This window comes from Chiloscyllium punctatum, chromosome 30 (genome assembly GCF_047496795.1).
Source record: "Chiloscyllium punctatum isolate Juve2018m chromosome 30, sChiPun1.3, whole genome shotgun sequence".
Lineage (NCBI taxonomy): Eukaryota > Metazoa > Chordata > Chondrichthyes > Orectolobiformes > Hemiscylliidae > Chiloscyllium > Chiloscyllium punctatum.
Window position 1 is genome coordinate 25,780,563 of NC_092768.1, and position 17,529 is coordinate 25,798,091.

At 45.4% G+C, this 17,529-nt stretch overlaps 1 protein-coding gene across 1 annotated transcript in view; it reads right to left on the minus strand.

Annotated features, from left to right (window-relative positions):
* Positions 1 to 17,529, minus strand: part of LOC140455117 (uncharacterized) — a 79,751-nt gene that overhangs the window by 60,841 nt on the left and 1,381 nt on the right. The window contains exons 4-5 of the mRNA XM_072549774.1: positions 17,210 to 17,234; positions 15,973 to 16,075 (exon numbers count right to left, since the gene is read on the minus strand). Coding sequence (XP_072405875.1) covers positions 15,973 to 16,075; positions 17,210 to 17,234 — 128 coding nt within the window. The remainder of the gene's footprint in view (positions 1 to 15,972; positions 16,076 to 17,209; positions 17,235 to 17,529) is intronic.

Below are 17,529 nucleotides of genomic sequence, written 5' to 3' on the forward strand. Positions count from 1 at the left end.
AAAGTGGGGGAGCTTAGAGTGGGGTGAGCACTGGGAGAGTGAGTGCTCAGGTGAGAGCAATGGGAAGGGGTATCCCTTGGGACGAGATCATCTGTGGAGCCAGGAGGAGTGGGGAGAAGAAGGGGGAACTATGTAGATGGAAAGTGTGATGGTAGTGGCAAGGGGGAGTGTGCTGGGGAGGGTAATCTGAAACAGAAGGTGAGGGGCAGTGAGTGTTGCAGAAGTGGTGGGAGAAGAAGCACTAGGGGGTGGGGAAAGAGAGCAAAAGTGCAGGGAGAGCAAGGGGGTGTGGGACAGCAGAGGGGAGTATCAGATGGTGGGGGCCAGGAGGAGGAGGAGAGAGTGATGAGCAGAGTGAGGGGTACTGGAGAGGTGAGGGGTACAGAAGAAGGAGTTAGTCAGAGTGAACAGTCTGGACAAGGTGGGAGAGAGTCGCGTGAGGGAGAGGACAGAATTAGAGGGAGATGGCTAGGTCCAGGGGGAAGAGACAAAATAGGAGGGGAGAGTGAGGAGGAGAGTGTGGGTGACAAAATGGGGAAGAGTAAGTGAGAGGACAGGGAGAATGAGAGGGGGGGAGTGTAATGAGAAGTGAGCATGAGGATGCAATAACAAGAGGAAAAGAACATGAGGGTGACGGGAAAGGGAGATTGGGGCCAGAGGGGACAGTAAGTGGAAGGTTGGTGAATGTAAGAGAAAGGGGAGGGTGGGGTGATGTGAGTGGGTGGGAATGGGAATAGTGAGGAGAGGCAGGAGTGATGAGCAGCAAGGGAGGGGGGAGACTGAGGGAGGGATAGAGTAAGGTTGCATTTGTAAGGGAGAGTTTAGGGAACGGAAGGGGAGCATGATGGAGAATGGGAGGAAATGAGGGAAGGTTTTTAACCTCGGGGCGGAGAATGGAAGAGTGAAGAAATGGAATAAGTGATGGAGGAGGGAATGATTGGAAGCTGAGTAAGGATATGAGAGAGGGTCTGGAGATTTTTTTGAGGGGATGGGGACTGCTTGGGATCGGATAGGGGAGAGTGAGTGAATGGGAGAGTGTCAACAGGAGGTCTGCAAAATAAGTGGACATTTGAGGTTGGAGATTGGGAGAGTGAGTGGGAGGGTTGAGAGATGGAGATGCAGAGTGTGAGGGGAAGAGAGAAAGGGAGGTGAAAGTGAGCAGGAAGAGAGGCTCAGCTGGTGGGAAGAAAGACATGTTATTTTTGGCCAGAGGAGGAATAAGTGGGTGGGAGAGGAGAGTGGGTGGTGGAGAGTGACGGGGTATATAAGGGGATGGGATGTGTTAAGAGGACAGGAAATTACTCCGAATGTGGAAGTGAGAGAGTGCAAAATAAGGTCTTGTGGGGATTCTGGAGGTGAGAGAACTGGAGGATGAGGTGGAGTCTGTGCAGGGGGAGAGGAGAGTCAAGATGAGGGGAGTGTAGGATGGAGGTTTCAAAGGAAGGATAGAGTTGGGCCTTGGAAGTTGAGGAAGTCTGTGGAATGTGGAGAAGGTGAGTAAATTTGAAGATGAGGTGGAGGGGAGAGAAGTGGAGGCAAGAGTGAAGGGGAAGAGGAGTGGGAGGAGGCAAGAGGCAGGAAACTGAGGAGAGGGTGATGGGGTGAATAAAGAGGTAGGCTGTGTGTAAGGTCATGAGTGGAGGAGGGGAGAGGCGGGGGTTAAGGGAAATGGGAGGGAATTTAACAGCAAGGGGGATGGGGAGGGGGAATGTAAATGAGGAGGATGACTCAGATAAGGAGAATCAGGGAGATGAGAGGAGATAGTGAAAGGGAGATGTGTGGGGGGAAGGCAGAGGGTGTGGGGATGAGTGAGGGGTGTGACGATGTTGCTGCTTAAATAAGATCAGGTTGTCCTTTTTTTTAAGAGGGGTCATAAGCACATAAGTTCTGATTGTCTGTTTTTTATAGGTTTTAGAGCCAATTTTGGCGAGGGATAACACATACTGCCTCAGGCAAAAGGCTTTCAAGTTTAAAGAATGCTTGTTCAATGAAAGAGGAGCATCCTGTTCTCCCAGGTCAGGTTAACTCTGGTTTCGGTTTGGTTTGACAAGCAGTCAGTTTTTGAGGCTGCTGGTCAAAGAAACAGCTCCACGCTGACCCCCTCTCTCTCTGACATCTCTCCTGTGAGAATCTGAATTTGACATTTTCCTTTTTTTTTGCCAAGGGGGTGTTTATGGGGATGTTGCAAATATTTGGAACAACATCATTAAGTTGTGATAGAGTCGATTGGGTTTTTAAATTTTGTGTTATTCTGTGGAGATAGGACAACTTTGGGGTGGTGGATGGGAGTTGTGAGGGTGAGAGAATGGGGGATAGTGTGAGGCCTGAGTGGTGTGAGGGGAAAGGGAGTCTTTACAAGAAAGAATTTTAAAAACAAGGAGCATTCTTAAAACAGAGAAAACCTGCAAATTGCCAGTGACAGAGTGTTCTGGGTGTTCTACTACACAAGTCAGAAAATGTTCAATGCTGGAACAGTGAGTAATTAAGATGGTTAATGGGAGGTTAACCTTTTTGTTGAGATAAGATGAACATTGCAGTAAAAATGTTATCTTTTAGTTAGAGAGAGAATCAGCGAGTCCACTTCTTAAGCCACAGAGTGAAAGAAAGTGAAGTTGACATAGTCCCAGAGGCTGCTGTCTGATCTGAGAGAGAAAGCTAGTGGCGAGTTTATTGTCAGCGTCACCATCCCTCGGTGAAGGGGCATGGATGAGAAGACAGGATCTGAACCTGCACTGTTAATGTCAGTCTGTATCACACAGCAGTTGTCCAGCCAACTGAGCTAACCAACCTACATAGCCGTAGACTAACTCAGCATCAAATGAGGCCCTTCAGCCCATTGTGACCATGTTCATCATCAACGGCCTATCAACTTCTATTCCATTTCCCAGTAGCTAGGGAACTTGGGGAAATAAATAGTGATGTCTTGAAAGGAGTTCATATTACAGAAGAGGATGTGCTGTGGTGGTCTTCAATTGTACAAAGCTAGAGAAATCCCAGGAATCCGATCAGGTGTTTCCCAGAAACCAGGGAAGTGAGGGAAGAGATTGCTGGACCTCCTTGTTGGAGGTTGGCTAATTTGCTGCCATTATTTAAGAAAGGCTGTAAGGAAAAGTGAGGGAATTGTAGACCAGTGAGCTTTACCTCTGTGGTAGATATGTTATTGAAGAGGGTGAGAGAGAATTTACATACATTTGGAAAGGCAAAAGACTTATGCGGAATTGTCAACATGTCAACATGTAAGTGAGAAATCGTGTCTTGATTGAGTTTTTTGAAGATGTTACAAAGAAGATTGATAAAGACAAAGCAGTAGATGTTGTCCATATGAACTTCAGCAAAGCATTCAACAAGGTTTTGCATGGTAGACTGGTTAGTAAGGTTAGATCGCATGGATTCAGGGGGAGCTAGCCAATTCAGTACAAAATTGGACCGAAGGTAGGAGGCAGAGTGTGATGGTAGAGGGTTGCTTTTCAGACTGGAGATCATCGGTGCCACAAGGATTTGAGCTGAGTCCCACTGCTTTTGGTCCTGTATATAAACATTTGGGTGTGAAGATTGGAGACATGGTTCCAAAGTTGGTTCATCTTGGACACCTCTCTCACCTTCTTCACCTCTCTGTTTCCATCTCTGGCAACAGTCTCTAGATGGATGGTTACTATAAACCCACAGACTCTCACACCTACCTGGACCACACTTCCTCCCACCCAGTATTCTGCCAGAACTTCATTCCATTCTCCCAATTCCTCTGCTTCTGCCACATCTGCTTGGACGAGGAGATATTCCACTCCCGAGCATCCTAGGTGTGCATCTATTTTGAACAATGTGCATTTCCCCCCGCTGTTATCCAGACAGCCCTCCACCACACCACCTCCATTCCCCATTCAACTGCTCTAAACATCCCCCACTCAACGCAATAAAGACAGAGTCCCCCTTATCCTCACCTACACGCCACCAGACTCTGCATCCAATGCATCATCCTCAAACACTTCTGCCAACTCCAACTAGACCCTGTCACCAAGAACATCTACCACACTTCACCGCTCTCTGCCTTCTGCAAGTATTGTTCTTCGCCAGTCCTTGGTTTGTGTCACTCTCCCCACCAACCTCCTACAAACCCCAACATACCTTTCCCTGAAACAGGAAAAGATGCAAAACCTGCCGGTACACCACACCCCTTAGCTCCATCCAGGGCCCCAAACAGCCCTTCCAGGTGAGACAGAGGTTCACCTGCCTCTCTTCCAACCTAGTTTACTGCATCAAGTGCTCCCGATGTGGTCTTCTCTGCATCGGAGAGACCAAACATAAATCGAGGGAACAGTTCACTGAGCATCGCATCCAGGTCAATAGGGGCCAACCAGAGCTCCCATTCACTGCCCATTTAATTCCCCTTCCCACTCCTTTCCCGACATGACCATCTTTGGCCTCATCCATTGCCACAATGAATCAAACTCCAAACCGGAGGAACAATACATCCTCCACTTGGGTGGTACACAGCCAGGAGGACTCAACAATGAGTTCTTCAATTTCAAATAACCTCCTTTCCCATCCACCACTCCCTTCCCAACCCCTCCCCCTCCCTTCCACTCCTCTAAGCCACCAACTGGTCATTCCACCCATCGACCAACCAAGTTATATCCTCTGCCCATCATCACCTAGCCCCACTTCAGCACCCTACTCCTGCCACGCCTTTATCTGCAGCTCCGCCCTCACCCACCCCCAGTCCTGAAGAAGTGTTACGTGCAAAAGGTCGACTTTTCCACCTCCTGATGCTGCCTGGCTGGCTGTGTTCTCCCTGCCCCTTGCTTGTCTAACATGGTTCATAAGTTGGGCGGTGACATGTAAATATCATCCAGTGGACAGTAAAGAAGATGATATTAGACTGCTACGGATTCTTGATCAGATGGGCCAGTGGACCGAGGACTGACAGATGGAGTTTAATTTTGATAAATGTAATGTGTTGCATTTTGGTCAGGCAAACCAGGTCAGGACTAATATAGTTGATGGTGTGGCTCTGGGGAGTATAACTGAATGGAAGGCCTGTGGTGCTGGTACATGGTTCCTTGGGGTGGAGTTGGAGGTGGACAGGGTGGTGAAGAGAGAGTATGACACACTTGCCTTTATTGGTTGGAGCGTTGAGTTGGGGCATCATGTTGTGGCTATGCGGCACATTGGAGTGTGGTTCTGGTCACCCGACCATGGGGTAAGCACATTATGAGGCTTGAGAATGTGTGGAGGGGATTTGCAGGGGTGTGGCCGGGATTGGAGGGTTTGAGTAATAGGGAGTGGCTGAATAGGCTGGGGCTTTCTTTCCCTGGAGCATGGCAGGCTGAGGGGTGACATTTTAGATGTTTATAAAACCATGAGAGGCATGGATAGGGTAAATAACTAATGTATTTTCCAAGGGTAGATGACTCCAGAACTGGAGGGCATAGATTTAAGGTGAGATGGGCAAGGTTTAAGAAGAACCTGAGGGGTAACTTTTTCATCCAGAGTGTGGTGCGTGTATAGAGTGGTCTGCCAGAGGAAGTGGTGGTTGGTCTAATAAAAACATTTAAAATGCATCTGGATGGGGACATGAATAGGAAGGATTTAGAGGAATATGGGCCACAGGCTGGCAAATTGGATGAGGTCTGTTCGGGATACCTGTTCTGTGTGGACTCATTGGATGGAAGAGTCTGTTTCCATCCTGTGTGACTCTATCACTCCATCTGAATAACTTCTGAAATGCTGCAAAGATTTCTGTCTCCTTTCAGGCAGTGAGCTCCTGATGCCAACCACCATCTGGGGGAGAAATATTATCCTTAATTCCCTTTGAAAACCCATGCTCCTTCTCTTCAATCTATGCTGCTGTTATTGTCCATTCCATTAAGGGGAAAAGTAACCTTCTGTCCACTCAATCTGTAATCCCCATAACTTTCTACACCTCAGCCTTCTCTGCTTCAATGAAAATGTCCCCACCCAATCAAGGCTGTCTTCAGAGGTGAAACACTCCAGCCCAGGCAACATCTTGGTGAATCTCTGCTGTTCCAGCCCTGCCCTGTCTCCTGTTGGATTTTCTACACACTGCCTTAAAAAGATCACGGGGAGACATTTTAAGAATTCTGTCCTGTCTAAGCCCTTCACAATCTGTCTGTCCCAGTTCATCCTGGGGAAGCTGAATTCCCCTGATTTTGCAACCCCTTCTTTCACTTCTGTGAGATTTGCCTACATATCAATGCTTAATCTCAGGCTGGCATTGGTCTGTAGTATATTCCTAACAATGTAATTCCCAATTTTTATCAAGTTCTCCCCATGTGGCCTCAGTGGAGTGGAAAATAAGATGCTGTTTGAGTCATAGAGTCATTGAGGTATGCAGCATGGAAACAGATCCTTCAGACTAACTAGTCCATGCTAACGCAGATATCCAAATTAATCTAGTCCTATTTGCCAGCACTTGGATCAAATCCCTCTCAACCTTCCTATTTGTGTACCCATCCAGATACCTTCTAAAAGTTGGAATTGTACCAGCCCCCACCATTTCCTCTGCAGTTACCTGCATGGCCGCATCACCCTTTGCATGAAACATTTGCCCTTTCGATCCTTTTAAATCTTTTCCCTCTCACTATAGACCTCTGCCCTCTAGTTCTGGACTCCCCCACTCCTACCTTGTCTATTTGCCCTATCCATGCTCCTCATGATTTTATAAACCTTGATAAGGTCACTCCTCGGCCTTTGACACTCCAGGGAAAACAGGTGCAACTGCATATTGAACAAGAACATTTTCTTCGATACACTTAGACTCCTCTCCATCTAAGTTGTTAACACAATGTGTTTATGTTTGGAAAGTTTATGTTTGGAAAGTTAACATTCCCTACTGTTACACCCTATTAATCTTACAGGTATCTTAGATCTCCCTGCATGTTGCTTCTCAATTTTCCACTGTCTGTTTGAGAGTTTATACTACAATCCCAATGAGATCTTTCTTAATTTAACCCAAATAACTTCCCTGGATGGTCTCCAGGAGTATCCTCCCTAAGTACAGCCATAATGTTATCTTTAATTAAAGATGCCACTCTCCTCCTTTCTTGTCTCCCTTTCTATCTTTACTATAACATCCTACCCTCCCTAAGCCATGTTTCATCGCCGATAGCTATGATATTCCAATCCTATATTCCCAACCATGCCCTAAATTAATCTGTCTTATCTGTCAGGCCTCTTGCATGAAAATAAATGCAAATGTATTTAATTGCTCAGTCTTACCTCATTCTCTGCTGTGTTCCTGTCTACCTTGAGTATTTAACTTGTTCCCTTTGGTTACTACACCTTGTTTCTTTTCTCACTATCTCTTCAATTCATCCCACCCCCATTGCTGGTTTAAAGCCTCCCAAGTCACACAAACAAATCTCCCTGCCAGGATATTGATCCCGTTCCAATTCAGGTTCAGCTCATCCAACTTGTACAGGACACTTCTATTCCAGCAAAGGTCCAAGTGATTCAAAAATGTGAATCCTTGCTCCTTACTTCAGCTCCTTAGCCCACAAATTAATCTACTTTATCCCCCTACTCCTACTCTCACAAGCTCATAGTACTGGGAGTAATCCAGATATTACTACCAATAAGGACCTCTTTATAATCTCCCACATCACTATTAGGAAAAATGCAATGTATTAGTTCCTTCAGTGTTACTGAACTTTTCCACCACAACTGATATAATCAAAACTGATTACTTTTCATCATCACAGTGATGTTTCTATGACATCACTGTCCATAGATTGACTCTGTCATTTATGAGAGTCATAGACTCATAGAGATGTACAGCATGGAAACAGACCCTTCAGCCCAACTCATCCATGCTAACGAGGCAACATAACCTAACCATTTGCCAGCACCTGGCCCATATCCCTCTGAACCCATCCTCCTCATATACCTATTCAGATTCCTATTAGATGTTATCATTGTAACAATCTTCACCACTCCCTCTGGCAGCTCATTCCATCCATGCACCACCCTTTGCATGAAAATATTTCTCCTTAGGTCCCTTTTAACTGTGTTCCCTCTCATCCTAAACCTATGCCCTCTACTCTGGACTTCCTCACCCCAGGGAAAAGACCTTGTCTAGTTGTCCTATCATTGCCCCTCATGATTTTATAAACCTCCATAAGGTCACCCCTCAGCTTCTGACGCTCCAGGGAAATAGCCCCGGCCTATTCAGCCTCTCCCTATAACCCAAATCCTACAAACGTAGCAACATCCTTGTCAATCTTCTCTGAATTCTTTCAAGTTTCACAACAACCTTCCAATAGGAGGGAGACCATAATTGCACATAACATTCCAAAAGTGGCCTAACCAATGTCCTATACAGCTGCAATATGATGTCCCAACTCCTATACTCAATGCTCTAACCAAGAAAGGAAAGCATATGGAAAGTCTTCTTCACTATCCTATCTTCCTGCGACTTCATTTTCAAGGAAATATGAACCTGCAGTCCAACGTCTCTTTTTTTCAGCAACACACCCCAGGACCTGACAATTAAGTCCTGCTCAGATTTGCCTTTCCAAAGCGCAGCACCTCACATTTATCCAAAGTCCATCTGCTACTCCACAGCCCATTGGCCCATCTGATCATGAGCCCGCTGTATGATCTGCAAACTTACTAACTATCCCTCCTATGTTATATTCAAATCATCTGTATAAGTGATGAAATTTAGTGGACCCAGCACTGATCCTTGTGGCACATCACTGGTCACAGGCCTCCAGTCTGACAAGAAACCCTCCACCACCACTCTCTGTCTTCTACCTTCGAGCCAGTTCTGTATCCATATGGCTAATTCTCCAGTATTCCATGAGATCTAACCTTGATAACCAGTTTACCATGAGGAACCTTATTGAATGCCTTACTGAAGTCCATTTAGATCACGTTCAACTCTTTGGCCTCTTCAATCCTCTTCATTACTACTTCAAAAAATAGGAGGAGATACTTCGCCTCGCAAAAATGTAAATTTCAAAAGGACAAGCAGAAAGGAAAGCTCGATGGTGTCGCATTGTTGATATGGGATGAAATCAATACAACAGCGAGAAATAATCTGAAATCAGAAGAATATAGACTCCAGATAGGTGGAGGTAAGAAATGAAGTAAGAAAATTGGCAGAAATGGTCTATAAGACCCCAAATAGTAGCTACACGGTGGGGCAGAGATTAATCGTGCAATAAAAAATGCAATAACATTAATCCTGGGCAACTTTTATCAACATGTCAATTTAAATAGTGAGATTAGCAGAGGAAGCCATGAGCACATAGTTTCCTGGAACAATAATATTGTGAATCCAACCATGTATTTGGTTATTTTGAATCTGGTGATGTGTAATGAGGCAGATTTAATAAATGATGTCAGAGTCAACGCTGACCATAACATGGAGGAATGTAGCATTCAGTTTGAAAGGGAGGATCTTGGTTGGGAAATAACTGTGCTAAGCTTAAATAAGGATAATTGCAAAGGAATGAGGGCTAAGCTTGATGGAGTGGACTCGGGAAGGTATTCACAACAAAGATATTTGAGGATCAATGGCAGACTCTTAAAAGAACAGCACATGACTCACAGCAAAAGTATATTTCAGTGAGGAAAAAGATTTCTAGGAAGGGGATAAGCCAGCAACCAATAACTAGGGAAGTTAAGCAATTACGAAGTCATCTAGACTCAAAATGTTAGCTTGTTTTCAAGGTTCATGTGAAGATTTGTAGCTCGGATGGTTACTCATTGCTCATTTGGTCCGATATTCCCAGCATTCCAAATCACATCCATCCCTCACCTGGAACTGATAGCAGTTTTCCAATACTTGCTCCCTCCTGCAGGACCACCCAGTACCTTCTCACAATCCAAACCCTTGGAAAACTAACCAAGGACATTACACTGAATAAGAAACTTCAGATTGAATTGGGTCTTGATCAAATTCATAGAGCGGCCATTGGATTCACTGTGTAATCAATGGGATTGCTGAAAATATTGGAACTGTGGCTTCGTGATTCGCACTGTTGCCTCACAGCACCAGGGAGTTGGGTTCAATTCCAGCCTCAGGTAACTGTATGTAGTTTGTACATTTTTCGGTGTCTGCATTGGCTTCCTCCCACAATCCAAAAATGTGCAGCTTTTGTCCATTTTGTCCAGGGAAATGCATGCAAGGTGGATTAGCCATGGGAAAGGTGGAGTTACAAGAAGATGGTAAGAGGTTGGGTCCTGTTGGGATGCTGCTAAGAAGGTTAGTGTGGACTCGATGGACTGAATGACCTGCTTCCACACTGGAAGGATCTTGTGATTTTATCAGCCTCACTACCTGCAAACTGGCTTTTCAACCTCCCCTCATGGAAGTTTATAAATATCTCTGTCGTTTTTAACATTTGACTATGTTACACCTGTAGATATTCATCAGGCTTAGCAGGTCTGGCAATATCTGTGGAGAGAAATCAGAGTTAACGTTACGGATCGAGTGACCCTTCCTCAGAACTGCTGGTAGCTAGGAAGCTAGTTTATATACAGAAGATAGGGTGCTGGGAGAACGGGTAAGGAGTAAATGATAGATGGGGATTGAGCCCAAAGAGAGAGAAGAGCAGTTAGACAGACAAACGATTGGATAATGATCTGGGTAGGAGGGTGAATAGTTGTTAATGGAGATTGTTAGTGGCTAACGATGGTTTGTGTGTAATAACAGACTCTGTGATAACAAGCTGAAAATGTGTTGCTGGAAAAGCGCAGCAGGTCAGGCAGCATCCAAGGAACAGGAGAATCGACGTTTTGGGCGTCAGCCCTTCTTCAGGAATGAATCCGAAACGTTGATTCTCCTGTTCCTTGGATGCTGCCTGACCTGCTACGCTTTTCCAGCAACACATTTTCAGCTCTGATCGCCAGCATCTGCAGTCCTCACTTTCTCCTCTGTGATAACAAGGCCTAGTTGTGTTGTATGGGGTAAGGATATGGGAAAGCTCAGACCCAAAAGTTATTTAATTTGATATTGAGTCTGGAAGGCTGCAGGATCCCCAGGCTGAAAATGAGATCCTTTTCTTCCAGCTTGTGCTGAGCTGCATTGGAGCACTGCAGAAAGCCTGAGACAGAGGTGTTGACCACGTTACAGGGTGGTGTGTTAAAAGGCAACTGGAATTTCAGGGTCTTTTTTGGCAAATGGAATGCAAGGGTTCAGGAAAGCGATCACACAGTCAACCCTTCATATCCCCGATAGAGAGGAAGCTGCACTGTGAGCAGCAAATGCAGTAAACTAGATTGTGAGAAGTGCAGGTAGGTGGAAGGTGTGTTTGGGCCTTTGGATACTGAGGAGGGAGGAAGTAAAGATACAGATGTTAGACCATTGGCAGTTGCAGGGGAAGGTGTCATGAGGCTGTGAGGGGTGTTGGAAATAACCAGAGTGTCCCAAAGGGAGGGAAGGTGTCTGGTGTCTGGTGGTTGCACCTTGTTGGAAGTGGTGGAAATGGCAGCAAATGATCTTCTGGATGGAAATACTATTGGGATGGTAGGTAAGGACAAAGGGAACCCTATCACTGTAGCAGGAAGGAAGAGAGGGGGTGAGACCTGAAGTGTAAGAGATGGGTTGGTCCCAGTTGAGGGCCCTGTTAAGAACAGTGCTGGGGAATCCTTGGTTGAGGAAGAAGGTGGACATTTTGGAGGCTCCCTTGTCAAAGTTAACATCATTGGAATGATTGTGATGGAGATGCAGTAACTAGGAGAATGAAATGGAGTCTTTACAGAAAGCAGGGTGCAAGGATATAAAGGCCAGGTAATTGTCGGAGTCAGTGGATTTATTGTGGATATTAGTGGGCAGTCTATCCCCAGAAATAGAAATAGAGATGTTGAGGAAGGGAAGGGAGGATTCAGCGATAGACCAGTTAAAGTGAGAGCAAGGTGGAAGTTGGAAACAAGATCGATAAACCTTTTCAATTCCAAATGGGAGATGGAGGCAGCACCATGCTCCATGCTCTCAGATCCAATCCTGACTTTGTTATTTAGCTACTGATCAGGCTGAGCTGTAGTAGTGGGCAGACTGACCACTGCATTGCAGAAGCTGAGATCCCTCTCGGATGCCTCCTCCTATCGGCCTTTCACCTGTGACCCCATGATGTAACATCAGGCTATTGTGTCAACCATGGTCACCAACCTCATTTCATCTGGGGATCTGCCCCGACTCCAACTGCCTCCAGCTGATAGTCCCACAACCCCACACAACTTGCTTCTACCTCCTTCCCAAAATACACAAACAGGATTACCCAGGCAGACCCATTCTTTCTGCCTGCTCCTGCCTCTCAGAACTCATCATTTCCTCCCATGACTCAGTCTTGTCTCCCCTGCTCCAGTCCCTCCTCACTTATATCCACATTTTATGCCAGTTCCAAAATTTCCAGTTTGTAGTCCAGCTGCCTCCTCTTTACCATGGACATGCAATCCCTCTACACTTCCATTCCCACCAGGATGGTCTCAGGGCTTTCCACTTCTTCCTGGATCAAAGACCTGAACAATCCCAAATCCCCCCCTGCCACCACCCTCCTCCCCTTGGCTGAGCTCATCCTCACCCTCAACAACTTTTCTTTTAAATCCCCTCATTTTGTTCAGGTAGAGGGGTGGCCATGTATATCCTCACAGACCCCCAATTGTGCCTGTCTGTTGTGGGGTACATGGAACTTTCCTTGTTCCAGTCCTATTCCAGTCCCACACATGAGTCTTTCTGTGATATACTGACAATATCGTCGGTGCTATCTTCCACTCTCAATTTAATTGGAAAAGTTTATTCATTTTGATTTAAAGTTCCACCTGCCCTCACCTTCAACTGATTCATCCTTGACTCCTCCCTTTATTTTCTCAACATTCCTGTTTTCATTTCTGGCGATAGAAAGGCCACCAATATCCACTATAAACCCACCGACTCCCACAGTTACCTGGACTGTACATCCTCGCACCCTCCTTCCTGAAAAGACTATTCCATTCTCCCAGTTACTCCATCTCCATTGCATTTATTCCTATGCTGCCACCTTCAAAAAGGGAGCCGTCTTCCTGAACCATGAATTCCCCAACACTGTTGTTGACAGGGCCCTCAACTGGGTCCAACCCATCTCTGGCATTTCAGCCCTAATGCTCTCTCTTCTCTCCTGCAACAGTGATAAGGTTCCCCTTGTCTTTACCTGCAATCCCACCAGCATCCACATGCAGAAGATCATTAGCCATAATTTCTGCCACCTCCAGCAAGATGCAACCACCAGACACATATTCCTCTCCCCTCCTTTGTCTGCCTTCCACAGGGACTGTTCCGTCCAGGACATCCTGGTTTACTCTTCCCTCATTCCCAACAGCTCCTCACAGCCTCATGGCACCGTCCCCTGTAACTGCAGAAAGTGGAACACCTATCAGTTTCCTTCCTTCCCCCCTCAGTATTCAAGGGCCCAAACAGACCTTCCAGGTCAAGCAACACCTTCTCTGCACTTCACTCAAACGAATCCACTGCATTCACTGCTCACAATGTGATCTCCTCTACACTGGGGAAATAAAGCATAGAATGGGTGACCATCTTGCTAAACACTTGCATTCTGTATATAAAAAAGACATTGAGTTTCCAGTTGTCTGCTCCTTTAACACACCATCCTGTTCCCTGGCCAACATCTCTGTCTCAGGCTTGCTGCAGTGCTCCAGCTAAGTTCAGCACAAGCTGAAAGAACAACACCTCATTTTCCACTTCCAGGCCCTGCAGCCTCCCAGAGTTCAATTATTGAGTTCAATAATTTTAAGGTCTGAGCTCTCCCATGTTCTTACCTCAACCCCGATGGATCAGGCTTCATTATACAGAGGCTAGTATTACACACAACCCATTGTTAGCCACAAACTGTACCCATTAACAGTTACACACATTCCAAGTCAGATTGTTATCCATTCCTTTCTCTGTCCAACTGCTCTTCCCTGTCTTTGGTGTCTATTCCTATCTATCATACAGTCCTTACCCCAACCCCCACAATAACATCTGCATATAAACCGACATTTTCTGAGCTACCATCAGTTCTGAGGCAGGGTCACTCGATGCTAAACATTAACTCTGATTTCTCTCCATGGATGTTGCCAGACCTGCTGAGCTTTTCCAGCAATTTCTGTTTTTGTCTTTTATTTACAGCATCCACGGTTTTTTCAGTTGATATTTATCTCCTACAGTTTTCATCATTGACCACTTCAATAAGACCATCATATACCTTCTGTTATACAATGTAATCTCTTAGTGTTTGCAATTCCTTCTCTTCACTAAAATATTTAAATCCCACATTCCCCACTCACCCATCCTCTCCCCCCATTCTCACACGGCCAATTTCCAATTTCCACCCCACCCCACCTCACCTTCACTGAGTCTATCACTGATTCCTCCTTTCCCCTCCTCGACATCCCTGTTTCCATTTCTGGGGACAGACTGAACAATAATATCCACTATAAACCCAATTCTCCCAGCTACCTACAATATACATCCTTGCACCCTGCTTCCTGAAAAGACTCTCTTCCATTCTCCCAGTTCCTCTGTCTCCATTCAATATGCTCTGATGAGGCAAACTTTGACAAGGGAGTCATGGAAATGTCCACATCCCCCTTCCTCACTTGGGGATTCCCCAGCACCGTTGTTGACGGGGCCCTCAATCGGGTATGGTCCACCTCTCACACTTCTGCCCTCACCCCATCTCTTTTCTGTTAGGAAAGCAATTGCATAGCCCTTGTCCAAACCTGCCATCCCACCAGCATCCACAACAGGAAGAGCATCAGACACATTTCCACCAGCTGTAGTAAGATGTCGCCACCAGACATATATTTCCCTCCCCTTCCTTATCAGCCTTTCACAGGGCCTTTCACACTCTGGAACTCCCTGCCACACTCTTTCTTCACTCCCAACACCCACCCACAGCCCCACAGCAACATTCTCAGCAACTACCGAAGATACAACACCTGCCCATTTACCCCCTCCCTCCTCAGTATCCAAGGGCCCAATACATCCTCCAGGCGAAGCAGCACATAACCTGCATTTTATACAATTGAGTCTCCTTCATTCACTGCTCACAAGGTGGTCTCCTCTGTATTGGAGAAACAAAGCATCTGTGTTCTGCCTGACTAAAAACACCCTGAACTTCCACTTGCTTGCTACTTAAACACACCATCCTGTTCTTTGGGCAACACCTCTGTCTCAGGTTTGCTGCAGTACTCCACTGAAGCTCAGTGCAGGCTGGAAGAACAACACCTCATTTTCCACTTCCGGACCCTGAAGCTCTCTGGACTCAATTTCAAAGTTAATAACTGTAGACCCAGACCCATACCCCACAAACTAGGTTTTGTTATCACTGCCATTACACTCTGCCTATTATTCGGCACTAACAGTCTCCATTACTGGGTATTTACTCTCCCCAGATAATCATTATTCACTCCTTTGTCTTTCTTACTGTTCTCTCTCTTTGGGGTCTATCCCTTTCCATCATTTCCTCCTTACCTTCTCCCCCACTGTACCTTCCGCAAAAAACAACTTTTCCCAACCACAATCAGTTCTGAGGAAGGCTCAATCAACCTGAAAGGTTAACTCAGATTTCTCTCCACAGATGCTGGCAGATCTGATTAGATCAAGCAATTTCTGTTTATGTTTCTCTCACAACCCCAATTAGATATGTGCCTGTTAACACTGGCTCTTTAATATCTACAAGCTTTCCTGATATTATATAAAAAACTGTTCCTCCAATGTCACTCCAGCTTCAATCTCCTCTCAAAATCCTATTTCCGTTCTCTATTCCTCTGGTTAGACAGAATCCTTCACTACTCTGATCTACAGAGCTGATGGCTTCAGACACTTGTCCAAATGGACCCACAGAAAGTGCAATGTTTCCATGGAGAGAATCCTAGAATTAACAACTAGTGATGTGAAGATGTAAACTGGGGCCTTGGAGCCCCTACACAATTGGATCTATCATTAGGAAAATGAATACACATGTTTACCTGGGTGAATGGTGTGTATCATTTCTCTCCAGAGTGTGTACTGTAAAGGGCCAGTGAACTGTCCGAGAGACAGAGAGCCATCAGCAGCTGAGAGTATCTTCTCCTCATCACTCATCCTGTAAACATTAAACAGATGACAATGTAAATTCTGCTTTGTTCAAACACTTATGAAAAGATTTAAATATTCAAGCATTCCACAATTTTCACATTAAAGTCAATGGGTTAGAAAGTGGAATGTTCATCTTATTTTTGTAACTGATTCAACAAGAATTCAATAATGCAAAGGCAAGGATTGGAAACCCCTAGATCCAGAGAAAGGCCCATGTCCTGAAAACAGATTAGGTACTGAGACATCACACACCGCAGGAGGTGATATACATTTCCCCCATCCCCTTGCTGTATTCTAAACAGAGAATGTGGAACAGAGACAAAAAAACTGAAACATCGAAAAGCCTCATGTCCAACTGTGTAATGTATGGGTCCCAAAACCCTCTGAGAGTCCTACTCCTCTACTTCCAGTCTCCTGACCATCTCTGATTTTAGTCTCTCTCCTCATTGGAGGTTGGACCTGCAACTGCCGAGACCGTCAACTCTGGAATTCCCTCCCTGAACTTCTCCATCTCTCTATTCTTCTTGCCTCTTTTAAAATCCGCTAAAACACACAGCAATCATCTGGATTAATAGTTCAGTGACACTTTTCTATACTTTCCAATGGTCCTGTAAAATACCTCAGAACATCAGATTACACTAATTAAAGATTTTTTTTATTTTGCCTTTATTGTACCCTTTATAAAGGCTAGGGTGTATGTTAGTGTTGTAAAAAGTGAAATTCCCCCTTTAAACTCTGTCTTGGGTTGGTCAGGAGCCATGTGATGACAGGGATGGCCATTCCCTGGAAACATGGGCCGTGTCTCTCTCTCAGGGTCAGGGGGAAGGTCACAGTCACACAAACAGTCACAAAAATCAGGGCAGTGATCACTTCCAGCCTCGGAACCAGGTTGTATTATTTACAGGCATCTCGTCATTGTTTGCAATATTGAAGAGTTTTATAAAATCCAATACTGTCTCAACCCTGCAATAAGTTTCTTGTTATAAAAACACTTGTGTGTGAACCATGACTGGAGTAACTGTTATCCGATTAATCACCCTTTAACGTGGCGATAATAACCAGGAAATAAACCTATAATAACCCGTCCCTGAGTTATTGAGCAAACTGTGCAGAGTTTCAGTAAAGAGCATGTCCTACCTTCTCTTCCAACAAGCTTCCTCCTGAAAGAAATGAATCACAAACAGTGAGGATGGCAGTAACAGATTTCAGGAGGAGACAGACACTCTGCTGAAATGAGCAGACACAACACGGAAGTGTAAAGTGATACATTTAGGAAGGAAGATTGAGGAGAGGGTAAAATAAACTGGAACTGACCATCAGTCCCGCTCACGGACACAATGACTCTCATACTCCCACTGTACCAGGCACACATACACAGTCTCCTCATGGGACTGTACGTGGATTACAATGAGAGTTCCAGGAAATAATTAAACATGGGAACACGGAGA